This window comes from Cicer arietinum, chromosome 8 (genome assembly GCF_000331145.2).
Source record: "Cicer arietinum cultivar CDC Frontier isolate Library 1 chromosome 8, Cicar.CDCFrontier_v2.0, whole genome shotgun sequence".
Classification (NCBI taxonomy): domain Eukaryota; kingdom Viridiplantae; phylum Streptophyta; class Magnoliopsida; order Fabales; family Fabaceae; genus Cicer; species Cicer arietinum.
In genome coordinates, this window is record NC_021167.2 from 657,599 (window position 1) to 676,246 (window position 18,648).

At 32.1% G+C, this 18,648-nt stretch overlaps 5 protein-coding genes across 5 annotated transcripts in view; 1 reads left to right on the forward strand and 4 right to left on the reverse strand.

Moving 5' to 3' along the window:
• LOC101513230 (uncharacterized) overlaps window positions 1-338 on the reverse strand; it is a 3,594-nt gene extending 3,256 nt beyond the window's left edge. The window contains exon 1 of the mRNA XM_073364086.1: window positions 119-338. Within this exon, the coding sequence (XP_073220187.1) occupies window positions 119-213 (95 nt within the window). The 5' untranslated portion in view covers window positions 214-338. The remainder of the gene's footprint in view (window positions 1-118) is intronic.
• A 2,601-nt stretch (window positions 339-2,939) lies between these two features.
• RS3A (40S ribosomal protein S3a) lies at window positions 2,940-5,040 on the forward strand. The gene is given in 6 exon segments (NM_001279061.1): window positions 2,940-3,048; window positions 3,138-3,243; window positions 3,602-3,739; window positions 3,824-4,009; window positions 4,312-4,512; window positions 4,781-5,040. Coding segments are annotated over 6 exon segments (786 nt in total). The 5' UTR covers window positions 2,940-2,989; the 3' UTR covers window positions 4,877-5,040.
• A 278-nt stretch (window positions 5,041-5,318) lies between these two features.
• On the reverse strand, window positions 5,319-6,195 carry LOC113788091 (uncharacterized). Its single transcript, XM_027337664.2, has one exon. The coding sequence runs from the start codon at window positions 6,013-6,015 to the stop codon at window positions 5,440-5,442; it is 576 nt and encodes a 191-aa protein (XP_027193465.1). The 5' UTR covers window positions 6,016-6,195; the 3' UTR covers window positions 5,319-5,439.
• A 1,268-nt stretch (window positions 6,196-7,463) lies between these two features.
• On the reverse strand, window positions 7,464-8,703 carry LOC101514209 (uncharacterized). Its single transcript, XM_004511314.4, has one exon. The coding sequence runs from the start codon at window positions 8,238-8,240 to the stop codon at window positions 7,644-7,646; it is 597 nt and encodes a 198-aa protein (XP_004511371.1). The 5' UTR covers window positions 8,241-8,703; the 3' UTR covers window positions 7,464-7,643.
• Window positions 8,704-8,855: 152 nt separating this feature from the next.
• Window positions 8,856-17,756, reverse strand: LOC101514530 (protein NETWORKED 1A-like). Its single transcript, XM_027337663.2, has 5 exons — window positions 17,390-17,756; window positions 16,976-17,069; window positions 16,628-16,881; window positions 10,516-14,516; window positions 8,856-10,180 (listed from the first exon to the last, which is right to left on the reverse strand). Exons 3-5 carry the CDS (start codon window positions 16,728-16,730, stop codon window positions 9,104-9,106), a joined length of 5,181 nt encoding a protein of 1,726 aa, XP_027193464.1. The 5' UTR covers window positions 16,731-16,881; window positions 16,976-17,069; window positions 17,390-17,756; the 3' UTR covers window positions 8,856-9,103.
• Window positions 17,757-18,648: the final 892 nt, after the last annotated feature.

Sequence of the window (18,648 nt, forward strand, 5' to 3'; positions counted from 1 at the left end):
CCCTACAAATAAAAAAAAGATATTTTGTGATAAAGCATATAGCATCAACACCAAGTCCAGTTTCAATGAACTTTCACAGCGCAATAAAAGTGAAAGCATTCAATTTTTTAAGGGGAAAGAAAGAACAACCCTAGAAGTAACGAATTGGGGGGAAAAGAAAAGTACCTTTTTGGACATGAGAAGTTGTTCGAGATCGAACAATGCTTCGCCCATTACGTTCTCTTCGATACAATTTCTGCTTCTGTTTCTCTATACGCACAAAAAGGATCAAATGGCTACTTAGATCAATTTGCTCTCCAAACAAATTTTTATTTTAAATTGAAATTTATTTTTATCACTGAGGCGACCAGAAATAAATTAATTAATATCTTCGTTAATATAATTTAGATATATAAATGTTCAAATAACTTCAAACAATAAGATAATAAAATATTCTCTTCAAACCATCTTACTTTACAATAATAATTATAATTGTTTTCATCTAAAATCACGAATATGACTCGAGAGAGGTGAATATGTTGTCTAGACAATCTATGAGTTTATAGTTATGTTAATATGAGTAAAAATACTTGAAAAATACAATTTAATGTCAAAGTCTATTTATATATAATGTATGATAAATAATAGTTAATGAAATAATTTTGAGATAGAATAAGCGTCTTTATATTTTGAGGATTAAGTTATCTAATACAATACATGCGACTTTATATTTTGAAGATTAAGTTTTCCAACACAATACATGACTCACTTGCAGTATGATTCTATGATTTTTTTGTCCTTTTATAAATATTAGTTATAATTATTTAAATTATTTGATAGAGTGGTTTGAATATTTAATTTACCTATTAGTTTTTTTTTTTTTAGTTTCAATTTCTTTCTACATGATTTGTTTAGTTGAGTACAAATAGTATCTAGTCTATAATCACATAATTTTTTTATATATGTGAGTGTGTATACATTGAACTCTTTTACTACTCAATATTTGTATCATATATTCTTGTTTGGTTTGGAGCTTTGCCTCTAATTTTTTTCTAATGAATTTAGTTGACTAAAAAAAGTAGTAAACTTAAAGGTAAAACTAGTTTCAAGTACGCAATGAAAAATACTCATTTACTTCAAATAATTTAATACAATAATTTTATGACAATATTTTTTATTCATCTATAATCTTTATTAAAATGTTTAAGCTTTGTATTTGATCTCCTTTTAATTGTGAGGATCACTGTCCAATCCTTATTTGTTTTCTAGCCTCCATTGTTAAAGAAATAAAGAGAAAACTATGAGAAACCCTCCTATCTTGTCCGTTTGCTTAGCTTACTTCTATTATATTCTATGAAAATGTTATGGGTTGATTAATGATTTTGCTTATGACTAGTACTGGCCATGTGAATGTTCATGCGCATTAGCAATGCTTAATTAGTAATGTAAGGCAATCCCGAACACATTCCATTAGATGTATGTAGTTTATTTATTTATCTATCTATCTGCATCACATAATTCAATGGTTAGATTTACTTTAAAAAATATTAAATTTAAGATTAAATATCACTTGTGGTCCCTTAACTTGATTTTAATTAATTAAATTTATTAGAAAATACTGTTTAAATACAATTTTAATTTTCTGATAACATTTGTAATACACAAAGTTCAAATTTTCTAAAACACAAGTGTTTCGATTTTCTTTTTCTTTGAAACTCAAATTGAATTTAGTAAAATACCAATTTTTGTTTTTGAAAACTTAAAATGATAAAATAGATAGTTTACATAAATCTATAAATTTATTTTAATTTCTATAAAAGTTTAAACATGTATTTTTTTTACTTTTAGTCTCTACAGTATTTTTTGTTAGTAGTTTTAATATTTTATTTCTAATTCGACTCATGAGTATTATTTAAATTTTTAGATGCTTTTTTGCAATTATATTTAAAATATTATAAACATTTCCCTAAAAAATATAGAACTCTTAAATAATTTATAATTTAAATATGAGTTTTTAAACTACAAAAACTCAACAAATAAAAAAAAAATGAAAATGTAAATTTATAAATTAATTTTTAAACTCATTTCTTGCACATACTTCTATCCTAACACATAAAACATATTTGTAAAATTTGGTAAGATTAGTCTCAATTTTCTTTAATTTTATTGAGATTAAAATTATTAATATAAAAATATTGTGGTAACTAAAAGACAAATAAAATAATTTACAAAAATTAAAATAATAATTATATTTATTGCATGTCATATCTAATTTCTAAAACTCCATCCAAAACATTTTAATTTTTAAAATAAAAAATTTACTTAAAATCGTCCTCCAATTAAATAACACTAAGCTTATGCTCATCAATCATCTCACTAACAAATTTTGATAAGTTGTTTTGTACATCAACATAACAAATAAAATATCAATATCTTTAAAAAGACACAACAATGTGTTTTAAATTATCAAATCATATATTTTTATATATAATTAATTATAATGTTTTTCCTCTTTAAATTTCCTCCATCACAATTTAAAAATAACTTTATCTATGTCAAATGTTCAACATCCTCATAATATTTCGTAAGTTAAAAACATCATTATAATCTAATTTTTGTAAATAATTTAGATAATAAATAATAAATTATGGTAAAGCAATCTTATGTTTTCATTTAAAATTTAGATAAAGAATAAATATATATTAACAAGTCACATAATTTTTTTTTGAGTTAGTTACACATCTTTTTTATTAGTTTTCAAATTAAAGAGACGTATCAAAAACAATACCACCAATTGAATCAAAGGACCCATTCTTTACTAAAAAAAAAAAGTATCAACAGAGTAGCTAAAAACCAAGCCCAAAGATTAAGCCCAAGAGGGTTTTTGCGGAATATAAAAGATAGAAACACTCTCTTGTACTCAAACAGAGTACATTAGGGTTTCATTTGTTCCCTCTGCCGTCAGAGCAAGTAGCCGCAACGGTAGGTTGAAGAAGAACAAACAACAACCATGGCGGTCGGCAAGAACAAGAGAATTTCCAAGGGAAAGAAGGGAGGCAAGAAGAAAGCGTTAGTATTCATTCCCTTCACTTTCAATTTTCATCTTGTTTTCTTATTTACCTCTCATTCTGATTTTTGTTTCTATCGTCAATTTGCAGCGCCGATCCCTTTTCCAAGAAGGATTGGTATGATATCAAGGCTCCTTCTGTCTTCCAAGTCAAGAATGTTGGCAAAACCCTTGTTTCCCGTACTCAGGGTACCAAGGTCAGTTTTTTACCCCTTTCTCTTTTATATACTCTAGGTCGTGAGTTTTTGTTATTAAATCAATTGCATATCGATTAAATTTTTGAGATTTGGTCATGTAGTTTAGTTATTCTAAGTTGGATCTCTATCTAGTGGTACATCTGTGTGGTTGCAGTTTTTTGAGTGACTATGTTTTTTTGATTATATTGTCTTGTTGCTTTAAGATAGATTGGTAATAGGTTTAGATTGTGATTTCTTAGTGTGTAATATTGTTTAGGGTTTACTTTTTTGTTGTAAGTATGGTGAATTTGATGCACCTGTGAATGGTGTTGCTTGTTATTGTAATATAGATGATGACCTAAGTGGTTTTATGTTACAGATTGCTTCTGAAGGACTCAAACATCGTGTGTTTGAGATCTCATTGGCTGATCTTCAAGGTGATGAGGATAATGCTTTCAGGAAGATTAGGTTGAGGGCTGAAGATGTTCAGGGCAAGAATGTCCTCACCAACTTTTATGTATGGTTCTGACTCTACATTTTTATTAAGCTGTTTGTTGTCTTGCATGGTTTCAGTTAGATGAATACTTCGTTCAATCTGTAGGGTATGGATTTCACCACTGACAAGCTCAGGTCTTTGGTCCGTAAATGGCAAACTCTCATTGAAGCTCATGTGGATGTTAAGACCACTGATAATTATACCTTGAGAATGTTCTGCATTGGCTTTACCAAGAGACGCAGTAACCAAGTGAAGAGAACCTGTTATGCTCAATCCAGCCAGATCAGACAGGTACATTCACTACATTGATATTTGTTACCAATTTTGTTGTTTCATTAGACTCTGCTTTTTTTATCTACTAATTTACAATCATATCTTTTCGTATATAGCTGCTTTTTTAATTAGAGTATATAAATTATTTACTCATGATATTCCATTCTCACTCTTATTCGTTTGCTTCATAAATTTATGCTGAACTCTTAGAATTTATTGCCATCTAGACAATTTAGATTGGTTATTTCTTTTACCTGTTTTTCTGTCTTATCAAATATCATCAAGTACATAACATGTATTTTTCCTTTCTTTTTTTTCAGATCCGCAGGAAGATGAGGGAGATCATGGTTAACCAAGCAACATCGTGTGATTTGAAAGAGCTTGTTCGCAAGTTTATCCCTGAGATGATTGGAAAGGAGATTGAGAAGGCTACATCTAGCATTTACCCTCTGCAGAACGTTTTTATTCGCAAAGTTAAGATCTTGAAATCTCCCAAGTTTGATCTTGGAAAACTGATGGAGGTATGCCACTTTTTCTCGTTGTTGGATATTAAATTATCACCTTGTTCCCATACTGAATGATAGCCTCAATCAGTTAATGATTCCTTTATTTAGTTGAATATGTTTGTCAACAACAGATGGTTTTTTATTGTTATATTACCCAGTTTTTTTGTTTTCCAATTTTTCAATATCTGTCCATAAGAAAATCAATACTTAGATTTCTAGAATTTGAATCTATTCTTTGAGGAATCACTTGATGTTAGACTGAGTGTTTTTTTTATTGTCATAGGTTCATGGTGACTACTCAGAAGATGTTGGTACCAAGGTAGAAAGACCTGCAGATGAAACAGTTGTTGAGGGAACCCCAGAGATTGTTGGAGCTTGATCTATTTCCCAATGCATTTTTGTTTTATTAGGATATTTCTGCTGCTTTTACCAATATTTGTTTTAAAGTTTTGTTGACTCTAAAGATTTTTGCTTGTAATGTTAAATCCGGATTTTTGGTTTCCCATATTTTAACTTTTGGTGCAATCTTTAAAGCAGCACATTATAATACTCTGAGATTTCCTTTTAATTTGGCTTGCATTCTATATCCGCTTAACAAGTAAAATTTGCAAAATTGTTTACTGATACTTGGTTGAGCTTTCGTGCTTTAACAAGAGACTACTTGAGTATGTTTTCCCGAAACCATAACATCCTAATTGTCATTTACTAATGTTTAGGTTAGAATGTGCTTTTAATGATTAAACTTGAGTCTAGTTTTGATACATTAGAGCTGTATTTTGTAGAATGATAAAAATAAAGCTGGCTGCGTTAAGGGATTCATATTAAAATGAAAATTATAATTGAGTATGATATTTTAACCCTTTAGTTGGGACAACACAAGTTCATTTCAAATAATTCAAAACCAAGACAAGCTATTGAAGCTATGGTTGAGTGTCAAATAATTCAAACTTTGGGATCGTTGTCAAAAACACTATACATGATCATATCTCTGCCTTTTCCTTTCAATTGTACATACTTCCTGAGCACCCCTTCCTTTTGGAAACCACTTTTCTCTAGCACTTTTTGAGACCCAACATTTTGAACATCGACCAGTGCTTCAATCCTCTCCAAGTGTGACAACTCACTGAATGTAACCTTAACCACTTGTTTCACAGCAAACGTGGCAATACCTCTACCCCAATAATTTGAGCCTAGAACATAACCAAGTTCTGCAGATTTGTTTCTGCTTATATCATGAGGTGAATTAGAAGACAGAGAAATACAGCCAATAGCACGATCACTAAAGCATATTGCTTTGCACCATAGAAACTTGGTTGCTATATTTTCAATATAGTTGATGCCATCCTCTTTGCTGTTGTGAGGTTCCCAAGAGCAAAACTTGGCCACCTTTTTATCAGTTGTCCACACCATGACATCATCAATATCAGAAAGATGAAGTGGTCGGAGTGTTATTTGGGAGAAATCTATAATGCTCTCTTCTATGCCACTTGGTTTTGAAGCAATAGATATTCCCTCCATCACAGCACTTGTGTTTCTTTTCTGGGTTGATTTCTCTTTCGATGGTAAGTGTTGTGTTGATTTTTCGGTTATTTATTAAGCAGAAGGGGGTATGTATAAGAATTTAGAAGGCTGCTTGCTGTCTGCCATGGTTGACTTGACTATGAATTATTAGGAGGTGACAACTCTCCTACCATACTGTTTTGTTTGATATAATGCCCGTTTGCTATACCTTTTTTTGAAAAATAAATAATATAATATCAAAGCTTCAAATCCATAAATTGGTTTAAATTATTTATCATAAAAAGTCATTTTAAGTATTTTATTTATTTGTTACAATATTTTTGTATAATGAAATTTAAAAAAATAATATTTTGAAATTTTTTTATAAAAATTATTTTTGAAAGTTATTTTGATTTTTATGATGTTAAAATATCTAATAATGAATATAAAATAAATTATTAAATATCAAAATTACCTTTTTAATATTTGAAAAATGATTTCAAAAAAATTTAACTAATTTTGAATAATATTTCATAAAAATCATTTTAAAAAATGTAAAGATAAAATCACTTTTTTAAAACTCTATAACAAACAACCCCATAATACCCAACAAATCATTTGAAGCTATGCTATGTCTTTTTATTTAATAATTTTTAAAACAATACTTTCTCCATCCCACAATAATTGACCCATTTATAAAAATAAATTGTCTTGAAATGATTAACCCTTTAAATTTTTAATGCATTTTTTTTTAATTGTATCATTTAATGAATATTACTTGAATAATTTCCAATGCATTTATGGTATTAACAATGTACTGATACCTAACAAAGATAATTTAATAAAAATAGTATTTTTTCTTTCATTTATATATTTGTTATGTGTGAAATGATTAAATAATTCTATTATTTTGAGTAGAAGAGAGTATAAATTTCGAATTAATTTTATTTACACTTTTTTCTTAATAATTCTAGTAGTAAAAATATATATTCCATTCAACAATTTAAGAGTTTGATCTTTTTCGGTGTATTTTGAGAGAGTTGAATGTAAATTTCTTTGTAAGTGTTCAATAAACCATAAAGTTTCCTCTACCATAAATTGAATCATAATTTCCTCTACCTACATTTTATTAAAACAAAAAATTAGTTAAACTGAGTGTTTCTTACACCGCAATAAATTAATTTATTCTCTCACTTGTGTTAGATTAAATTATTATTATTTTTTTTATCGTTAATAATGATCTGATACATTTTATGTTGATAGATGTAATTCAATTTACTTTCTTTAATAAATATTATCACCATAAATTATTCTTTTTTAAAAAAATTCATTTTATTTAGTCGAATACAAAAAAAATATTATCAAATATATAATCATTCTATTTTTCAGATTTTGTAATATACCAATTATATTTAGCTTTAGGACACATTTTATAGAGCAGTATTTTCCGGTGTAAAAAACTTAAATGGCATTAAGGAATTCAAATGAAATGAAACTTATATTTGAAATATATATTTCAACCTTGACTTGGGAGTCAACAAGTCCAAGATATATGACAAGATGAAAATATTGAAGCTAATGGATGAAACTTTCATATGACCTTTTACATCATGATTATAGACATGACCCTACAAACAAATAATAATTCATACTTTAGGATCATTAACAAGAACACTAAACATGACCATATCTCTACTCTTTCCTTTCAAGAACACATACTTCCTCAGTACTCCTTCCTTTTGGAAACCAGCTTTCTCTAGCACTCTTTGAGACCCAACATTTTCAACATCAACCATAGCTTCAATTCTCTCCAAGTATGACAACTCACTGAATGCAACCTTAACCACTTGTTTCACAACATATGTGGCAATCCCTCTACCCCAATATTTTGATCCTAGAACATAACCAAGTTCTGCAGATTTGTTCCTGCTTTTATCATGAGGTGATCTCGAAGACAAAGAAATAAAGCCAATAGCATGATCATTAAGGCATATGGCTTTGCACCAAAGAACCTTTTTATTTTCATTTTTATTATTGTTTATTTTTCTTTCAATATAGTTGATTCCATCATCTTTGGTGGTGTGAGTTTCCCAAGAGCAAAACTTGGCCACTTTTTCATCAGTTGTCCACACCATGACATCATCAAGATCAGAAAGATGAAGTGGTCGGAGTGTGATTTGGGACAAATCTATGATGCTCTCTTCTATGCCACATGGTTTTAAAGATATTGAAGTTTCTTCCATACAGCAGTTGTGTGTTCTGTGTTAATTTGGATGCATGCAAGTGTTGATGGTGTTTGTTGATTTTTAGCTTATTTATTAACTCGTGGAAAGAGCCCTTAAAAGGAAGTTGTGCGGAAGAGATGTATCTATACTTGGAGTTTGGATAAAGCAAGAAATGGGTATTTAAGGAATTGGAGTTTCTGCCAGCCATAGTTGACTAGTTGACTAATGTAGGGGAACACTTTGTTCACTTGCAGTGCTAAAATTTCACTCTTTTTTTTTTGTTCTAAAGAGTAAAGTGCCGAAACACATGCACTAAGTCCTAAGAAGTAGGGTATTGTTTATTCGAACTCGCACCCTAACATATTAAATGTCTTCGCAACCCTTTACTATCTGAGCTGCACTTACGAGACTATTATAATTGTATACTATTAAAATAACATTATTTTTGTAACTAGTGTATTTTACCACTGATTGCAATTAAATTTTAGGGACTAGATTAACATACACACACATAACAAATTTTCTAGGACTAATTGGAGTGTTGAATGATACTTTTAGTATTAACACATAGTTTAAGTCACTGAAACTGAAAACAACATGAAAATATCTCCAAAAAGAAGGAAAACATAATAGTACACTACAAACCAGCTGCTTGTTGGGTTTTATTGATTGTTATAGTGCATTTCTTTATAAAAATCACTCAGTAGAATTCTTTGGAAGCTAAAACATACACTGCAAATGTGAAGGAAGTTACTATGAACTCAGACAAGCCTAAACTGACAATCTCTAAATTAAGCATTGATAAGCCAGTTGTAGAAACATCCCAAATGAACAACAATGTACTTACAACATTAACCATACTGTCTCTAATTTTTTTTGACTCAGTCTTCTTTAGTTGATGGCCTTGACCATCCACAACACGCTTTCCTGCGCCTTTTGCTATTATTCCTTCCGATTTGGATACATCCCCTCAACATGACACCTGTTCTTCGAGAGATTCTGTTTTTTGCTTTGTTGTTGCTGTCATCAGCCAATTTCACCAATATGTATTGGATGTTCTGCACTTCAAACTGCAACCGTCGAATTTGTTCGGAACCTATTCGTGCCTGTTCTGCAACTCTTCTTGTATCCCTATCCAAAGGTGAGTTTCTCTCTTCAACATTTTTTGCCAGTTGATCATTTATACTTACTTGTTGCATCACAGCTTCCTCAACTTCTTCTATATGTCTTTTCACTGTTTCATATTCAATGTCATTATTTCCTTGCTTGCTTTTCTTCATTGCCTCAGGTTTCTTTTTCATGTCTTGCAAAGCCATTTTAAGAATGGCTAATTTCTGACCATCTGATGCAAGCCTCTCCAAGATCCTCCTCTTATTATCTTCAGTTGTCTCTTTTACAGATTTTGATAACTCGAGCTTGTCAACGCCTAATTCCTTCTCTATGTCCAATTCTGAGGAGTAATTTAGATATCTTCCTGAATTTTCTGAAGGATAGCTTATTATAGCATGATCCTCTAATGGAGTAGAACCTCGTTCATGAGTTTCACATAACTCTAACACAGGATCATTACTCCTTCTATGATCTCTCTTCCAATACTTGGACTGTGAATCATCCGCATTGTGATCAAGAGCAATGTCTTTCATCAATAACCTAATTTTAGGCCTTTTTCTCCACACATTGTGCTCAATTATGCTCTCTTCCTTAAGTTTCGTCACCTTTTTTCTGCTGTCAATTTTCGGATACGCGGCAACTTCCAAAGTCGAATATCTAGTCGCTTCTGCAGCCAGACTTTTCTGCTTCACACGTCTTTCAAGTTCTTCTGTCATAATCTTTTCTACTTCTCTAATCCTTATCTGCAATGTCAGCAAATCTGAAACACCATCTGGTATTGACACACTTTCCTCTTCTCTTAAAATTTGGTGGCTATGTTCTTGGAGACGAGTACCAATGACTACATCCTGGACAAACATTCATGATATACATGTATAAGTAGAACATATATGTAAACTGTGAAACTTATTTGGCAAGAGAAAAAGGAAAGAGATAAAAACTGAAGTACACAATATCGGTTTAAAACAAAATGCAACTCCCTCAGTCTCATATTAAGTGTATTTTAAGGTTATGCACACTTTTTAAGAAAATCAGCTTTATTTACTAAAGTATCTTTTAAAATAATAGTTAGTGTAGTAGTGGAAAAAGATAATAAATGCTTTGTTTATATTCTAAAATGATAAATAATATGAGACAAACAAATATTTCAAATGTGACACTTAATATGAGACAGAGGGAGTACCTTTTGTGCTCCGTTGCCTACAGAAGAATTTCTTTTTGTCCAAAGGAAGGAAATGTGCTCAAGAGATGCAAAGTCCTCTTTTAAAGAAGAAACAACTGGAACATATGCAGATAACTTCCCCTTGAGTCCTCTAATTTCACTTTCCAGTAAACTGACTCTTTCTCTCATGTGTTCAATCTCCAAGCTTTTTGCAGAACTTTCATCATCAAGTTTCTTGCAAACACCAGTAAGCTCAGTAACCTTGCTTTCTAACAGTGCTCCAAAAGTAGATGACATCTGAAGATCAAAATAGAATGCAGCCGCCTCAGCCTCCCAAAGTTTGAAGTCATTTGTTTTATTCAACAACTCTAAATTCAGTGTTTCTTCCTTAGCCCTGCGTTGTTCTACTTCATCAAGCAGTATTCTCATCTGAGACTGTAAAGTTTCATTTTCTTCATTAAGGTGTTCAATTTCTTTTCTGTGATACATGCAGTTTTCTGATAGTTCAAGAATCTGCCTGTCTAGATTTTCTGTGTTCAGTCTTGATTCTTCTTGATCCATCTTCAGCTCCTCAATATATCTAGAAAACTCCGAATTCGATGTCTCTGCAGCCTTCAGCCTTTTCTCCATTTCCAGCATCTCTTCCTCTTTCTTCTTGAGAAGATTCTCTGAATTTTCAACATGATGATTTAAACAGCAATTTGCATTTTTGACTTCCACCAGCTCTTTCTCCATCCTCTCAGTTGACTCATTCAGATAAACATTCTCTGCTTCTTTCACCTCAAAATTCTTCCTTAACACACCAAGTTCCTGGTTGAGGTCATTGTTCAAATTGCTAAGATTGCCGAGATGTTTGCAAAGTTCTCTTTGTTCGACGACTTTCTCAGTAAGAAAGTTCTCATAAACCAAATTGAGGTTGCTTAGAGCTAGCACCTCATGGAAGACTACACTGTTCTCATCTTCAGCCGCAGACATTCCATCTTTGAGGTCCAAAATACTCCTACGCAATGATTTTTTCTCCTCAAGCATCTTACCGTTTTCTTCTTGAAACACTTGATTTGATCGCCGCAAATCCAATACCTCAGCATGCAGAGCTGCCAAAGTAGATTTTGATGTACATTCTTTTTCTTTTCCATTTACCACTTCAATCCTCAGTTGCCTGTTCTCCTCTAGAAGTTCAACTTTATCTTTCTGCAAGATTGCATTCTGCTCTCTCATGTTTTCAAACTCTTGCTCCATGATGTTTTTCTCTGACTTTAGTTTTTCTCCCTCAGATTGATGATGCTGACGTGAAGCTAGGAGGACAGAATTCTCTACAAGCAGCTGTTTCTTCTCCTCTTGGCTTTTCACAAGAGAACTTTCCAAGTCCTTGATTTTGTCCAATATACGCGGAATTGGTATATCTTCTTGATTGAATCCATCGTCACACCCTCCATCTGAATCAATCTGAAGAACCTCACACACTTTACGGATACTCATTTTAAACTTTCCGATTTCATATAACAATAGCTCTTCTTCAATAAGCTGCATAAGATTTTCACTCTCCAACTCCAAGATAACTTTATCAGAAAGTTTCGATGCCTCAACAAGCTTTTCACATTCAGTTAACAAGACCATGTTCTTCAGCTCCAACTCTTCAATACAATTTTGCAAAATGAACATCTCAACTTGAGCATTAACAGCTTTGTCAAATTCTTGCTCGAATTCTATCTTCCCCAAACGTTGTTCTTCCTGAAGTACGCGAACTAGATTCTCCAAATTCACCAGTCGGGCTTCGCTCGAGTGTTTGTGATTAGAATGCTCCTCTTTTTGTACCAAAATTGAAGCAAGAAGTTCTTCTACTTGATTGCCTGCACTTTCTTTGTATTTCTCAACATCTACATATTTTTCTTCTAATTCTTTAACCTTCTTTTCCAGGCTACTTAGTTTTGCCTCAACCATCTCCAATTGAGATATTAGCATGTTTCTTTCATTTAGAAGATTGTGCTTCTCATCATTAAGCAATTTGCAGAATTCTTCCAAGTCATCAAATTTTGTCTTCAAACCTTCAAAAGCATTTTTTGCATCGGAGAGGGACTTCTCCAGCAAGGTATTGTTCTCCAATAGCTTCTGCATACCGTCGGTGATAATTTGCAGCTGTGAAAGTAGATTTGATTTCTCATCGACGAGAATGGATTTGTCTTCCTGGAGAACCTGGCATAACTGTTGAATTTCCTTCACTGTTCCTCTTAATCCATCTAACTCATCAATCAGTCTTAACATGGAAAATTCCATAAAGGCATTTTCTATCAAAATTTCATCCAAATCCTTCGATTTTTCACGAAGAATTTCATTCTCACTGTGTTCCATTTTGCAGGCCTCTTTTAGCGTTAAGTTCTCATTTTGTAGATCTTTTACAGATGCTGCAAAAGAATTAGGATTCAAACCTAAACTCTGTAGTTGTTCCAGCATAGCCTGATATCTCTCATTCAAGTACTGTATATCATCTTTTATTTGATGAGCTTCACGCCCGAGGGCATTGCTTTCTTCAGCATTTACAGCAAACTCTCGTTCGAGTTTCTCTTTGATCTCCTTCAACTTACAGATTTCCAGTTGCTGTGTTTTTAATGACTTAGTGGAAGAGAAGTTAAGTTCATGCAGAGTCTTGTTTTCTTCCACAATCTCTTGCACCTCTTCCTTGAAACCTTGTTTGGAAAGCTCCAAGTCCTTCAAAAGCAGAAGTGCATATTTAAGCTCTAAAGCAAGATTTCTTTGCTCCTGTTGTGATTGAGAGTAAAGATTCTGCAGAGTCTTCAAACCTGATTCAATTTGAATAAAGTGAGAATCCCCTGCATGCATCGCAGTCTGCAGTCTCTCTATCTCAGTATGCTTCTCTTGAAGCTCTTGGTCTTTCAATGTTATCTTCTGCACTAACTTTTCAGCCTCTAATCGAAGATTTCGGTTTGATTTCTCCAACATATCACAATGTTTTTCAGAATTCTCAAGTTTTTCAACTCCTTTCTCAACTTCATTTTTTAGTTGTTCGGCATTTTCTTGGGCACGCAGAAGTTCATTCTCCATTTTAGATATTTTCTCCAGGCAATGATGGTAAAGAACAGAAAGGGACTCTTTCTCTTCATTCAGTTCAGCAAGATTTTTCTTCAATGCTTTGACTTCCAGTTCTGCTCTTTCAATTTGCTCATTTAGCATCCTGGAATTCTCCGCAGCAACTGTTATCTTGCTCTCCAAGATTGGAATCTTTTCAAGGTACTGCTTATATTGATGAAAAACAGTATCCTTCTGAGATTCCAATCTACTAAGTTCTTGCTTTAGATTTTCGGCTTCAATTTCCGCTTTAGTAGCTCTCTCATCAAATCCCTGGGCTTCCAACTGAGCCATAGATAACATTGTCTCCAATCTAGCTATACTTTCTAGACACTGATTGTACTGAACTTCCCCAGCATACTTCTCTTCTTTTAGCTGCGTCAGAGATTCCTTCAATATTTGAACTTCAATTTCAGCTTTACTTGCTCGTTCGTCAAGGCTTCCAACATCTTTTTGTGCCTCATTAAGATCTTTTTCCATTTCGGATAACTTCTCCAAACTCTTCTGGTACTGAAGAAAGAGAGCATCCTTGTCGGATTGCACTTTTGCCAGGGCTTCCCTTAAGGTTTGAACTTCACTTTCTGCTGCCACTGAATGCTTCTTTTTTGATCGATGAATTGGACGGGCCATTCCTGGTCTTGGTCCTGGTCCTGGTGTATGTGGTTCTGCATCGGGGCCGAAAGAATCACATGGTGAATCATCATTCAGAATGTAATGCGCTGAGTTGGGAAATGCTTCTGGCATTGTTTTATGTGCATGGCGTAGCTCCCCCATGGCATGATCATATCTCTCTGCTAATGCACGGTATGCTCGATAGAACTCCTCCACTAGTTTCATGAGTTCCGGCCGCTTCTTATAGTACATTTCTGCCTTCCTTGCAAATGAATCTGCTTCCTCTTCAACGAGCTTGATCATTGATTTCACTTTGGAGTCTATATCTGTATAAACACAACATCGGTTAAATTTTAATGGAATAAACCATAGAGGAATGGACACAGATCAGTTATATTTCCCTATTGATAGTATCTTTCACAAATCATAAAAACTCTGCGTATCATATATAAGATCTTTGGCAACCTATTTTGCTTGAGGTTATAGTAAATGGACTCAAACTTACAAGTTACACCAAGATTTTGATTCCATTTTCATGTAATTTCTTATATGCCTGTTGCAGAGAACATATTTTAGCATTCATAGAACTCTTAGTATACTCCACACGAACTGTGAGTCTAAACAATGAAAAATAAATGAATTTGATTCAACCTTAAGAGGTATTCTGAGTGAGTGTGTTTATAATTGGCACCATGGCATGGCACTTCTTCAAAAATAAATTTTGTTAAATACAATTTCCATATTTTGTCCTTTTATATGATGAACAAGTGAATATTCAAACAAAGAAATTGCAGATAACTAGTGTTAGTCTTCCATGACAAACATGCTTTGACTATGATTCACTATTTACGATTATTTCATTTTTATAAATGAACACAGATATAGAAGAACATCTAATCTTGTATCTAATTTGCTGGTCTCAAATTCCACTTTCTTTTTATTTTTTCAATAACAGATACCCAAGAAAAAGGTTAGAACCATATGCATAAATGGATCTTATAAATTTAAGCTTGAGTCTCAATATGTTAATTTATGTTTAACACAATGACTTCAAATTCCATGACTATGTTGGCTCAAAGTAACAACATGCAAAGCATAGATGTTATTCCTGTCAGGTAGTTGACGGATCACTATTAATTGTAGAAGAATGGTGATCTCAATTAGAAATTATGAGTTTATGACAAAATGCATTTGAAATTTGATTTTCAAAAGATATTACAACTAATGATAGATTGGAAAGAATTAACCAAAGGAAACTACTGAAATTTGGTCATGCGCAGCTTGTAAGAGTTAGAGTATGGGGCTGCAATCGTCGAGTTTGTAAAAAACCACCAAATAAGTAATAATAGCTAAAAAGAATACACCATAAATAATAGGTGTGGTGAAAAGATTAACTGCAAGCTTTAGGACCTTAGAGAATTTACAACAACAAATAACAACAACCAAGTTTTATTTTATTAGGTGGAGTTTGCTACATGAACCAAACAACACCCTTATTATGTCCAAACCACCTAAAGTAAGATTCAACTGTCTTTTCTACAATGGAAGATATCATGATTTTCTCTCTAATAATATCACGATTTAGAGAGAAAATCACAAATTTCTTCCATTATATTAGTATCTCTAATAATAGTATTGTATTCCCGATCATATTTTGTCTAGTATGAGCACTAATCCATCTTAACATTTTCATCTCTGCAACACTTAGCACACATTCTTGTTGACTCTTTACTGCCAACATTCAAATCCATACAGCATTGCAGGTCTCATTGATGAACTTCAAGTCAGTCATGTATATAGTTTATGTGAAACAAGCGAGTAGAGATTGATATGACATTCTGATAAAATAAAACCACGGCTTGGCCAAATAATATAGTGTCATAGCACTAGTCCTCTAAATATTTATGTCACCAAATAAGTCGCTAAAAAATTGGAGTGACACTACTCATTATATTAGAGCTCCAAAGAATGTTTCACCAAAATAGCCCTTTAAAGATACACATTTATCACCAAAGTTGTACATATAACGACTAAAATGGTTAAGCAAAAGAACAAATTTGGTGACATAATTGCATCTTCGAGAGACTAATTTGAATAAAAAATCTTTTCAGAACTAATATGATGACAGTACACTAAAATTATCCATTCTAGCCAAAGCTACCTGAATGATATTTTACAGAGGGATTTCTATCTGTAGTCTATTGACGTTGAAAGTTAGTTTGAACTTAGAAATGCAACACAGGTTCTGTTATTCTGATATCATTGTTATGTCAACAAAATTACCAGGAATAATGTGACAACTAAACTCTTTCTTATAAAGGAGGTACTTCACAAGTTCAACAATATATTCAGATTTCCAACAAGTTCAACAATATATTCAGATTCCTCTATCACATTCACAATAGCATAATATACATATAGAGGAAAAAGGACAAACCTGTAAGGTTTTCCTGAAGCCATTTTGAATTCTTTGGGGTATTATGGCTATCCCACCACCAAGAATATAAACGTCTAGACTCAGATTGTGACAAGGTAGCCATAACTCCAGCAAAAAGCAACAACAACACAAGTGGTTTTGATTTTGCAAAAGCCTAATATTTGATCCAAGAAACAGTACAAAATTATAGAACTTCCACCACTAGTGTTGTTCTTATTTGAGACTCTTCAGGTTTGTTTTGCCATTTCTTGTACCTATCAAAATAGTACATTTAACAAACACCTTCAGGTTCATGACAAAACCATTTAAAAGTTATAAACTATTTCAACATTGATGTTGTATTATTACCTGCCAAATTGGATACAGCTTCAGTTTATCAGAGTTGGGAGCTTCTTGAATAAGATGTTCAGACTTCAGACAACAATTTGATATCGAAAGGCGACTGCAAGAAAGAGTTGACAAAAAAGCTAAGGCTTTTTGTATCCAAAAGAAAAACTTTTTAAACTACAAAAGGCATAAGCATAAGCATAACCATAGCATAAAGTATCAACTACAAAGTAGAAGTAGCCATATTCATGGTGATAAATCACATCACAAATTGCAAAGCAGGGTTCCAAAATCCAAACATAACCAAAAAATTCATTTTTCAGATAAAATTGCCCTCAGCCAACAAGTATAGTTTCTATGATCAAACAATTTCTATGATCATGAGGAAAAACCTATTCTTGTAATAGTAATAGCTAAATGAGATCAAGTACTTACCAAGTGAATGAAGTTGAACACTGATGAAATACTAGCAACAAAATCAGCAGAAACATTAAGCAAAAGGGTATGAAGAAAACCACAAAAAGTATGTATCTTCGAATGAATTAGGATCAACCAAACCCCAGAATAATAAAATCTGACATTGGGATCATGATGACCCAGAAGATGAAAAAGAAAAAAGAAGTTGCTTTTTACTACACCCTCATATTCTCAATCTCCAACAAGACAAAGAAGAGTAGAACAATGTTGTATTGTATTGATCTTGTCTTTGAAGTGGGATTTTAGAAGCGTGTCGGCATTGACTCATCAACTGTAGTAAAAAGGACAACAGACATAGACACAACACAACACAGAAAAAGTACTATGTATCAATTTTATGTTTACAATTTATTATAATATAATTCTATTGTTTTAGAGAGATATTATTATGATTATTATTATTAATTATTAATTTATTATAATTTACATTACAGTGTCCTTTAAGTAAGGAATGCGTGTGAATGCATAGTAACAAGAATCCATCATTTCAACAACATTAATTAACGGGGTCCAAAATCATCATCATTATGTTTTAATCACCTAGTTAATTTTGCAGTGTCTTTCCTTTCATAATTCACATTACACCCATATAAGTAGGTAGTTTGAAATTGCAAAGATATCTCGCTGTTTTTCTTATAGAAGAAATTGATTAATCTATTTAATGCCATGTAAACTTGATTGGGCAAATTTTTATTACTATATTTTTACTCAGAAAACAAATAGTTATTAACTCATTTTCAATCATTGAGTGTCCTTTACAAGAAATATAAAAATATTAAAATTACGGCCACTGTTTAAAGCATCTTCTAGATACTCTTATTTTTATAGCAACCACCATTATTTTATTTTCTTGTGTTAAATATGACACCAATCATTGGTTGCTTTCACCTTCATCTAATTTCCTATTTGACAATACCTAGAGTGTTGTTATTTGGACACACTTTTGAACATTACATACACAGATAGTCTATTGTATAAAATACATTACAGTGTATAAATTACATCTCAGATGTGTGTGTTTAGAGAAAAAAATTATTAAAAAAAGCATAAATTGTATAATATAGTGTGTCAAGTTTTGATGTTAAAGAATGATTATTCTTAAAACAATTGGAATAAAGTGAGATACTAAACCAAAGCAATGGTGGGGTGGAACAATTTGTCTTTTGTAAAGTCCATGCATTAACAAAACACAAATTCTAAAATAAAAAAATTAATCA

What these genes read in the sequence shown, in the direction of transcription:
- LOC101514209 (XM_004511314.4), bottom strand. Translation starts at nt 8,240, where the DNA reads ATGGAAGAAACTTCAATATCTTTAAAACCATGTGGCATAGAAGAGAGC.
- LOC113788091 (XM_027337664.2), bottom strand. Translation starts at nt 6,015, where the DNA reads ATGGAGGGAATATCTATTGCTTCAAAACCAAGTGGCATAGAAGAGAGC.
- LOC101514530 (XM_027337663.2), bottom strand. Translation starts at nt 16,730, where the DNA reads ATGGCTACCTTGTCACAATCTGAGTCTAGACGTTTATATTCTTGGTGG. An exon ending in GCTTCAGGAAAACCTTACAG is followed by an intron (nt 14,517 to 16,627) that starts GTTTGTCCTTTT and finishes GTGTTTATACAG; the next exon opens with ATATAGACTCCAAAGTGAAA. An exon ending in TAGGCAACGGAGCACAAAAG is followed by an intron (nt 10,181 to 10,515) that starts GTACTCCCTCTG and finishes ATGTTTGTCCAG; the next exon opens with GATGTAGTCATTGGTACTCG.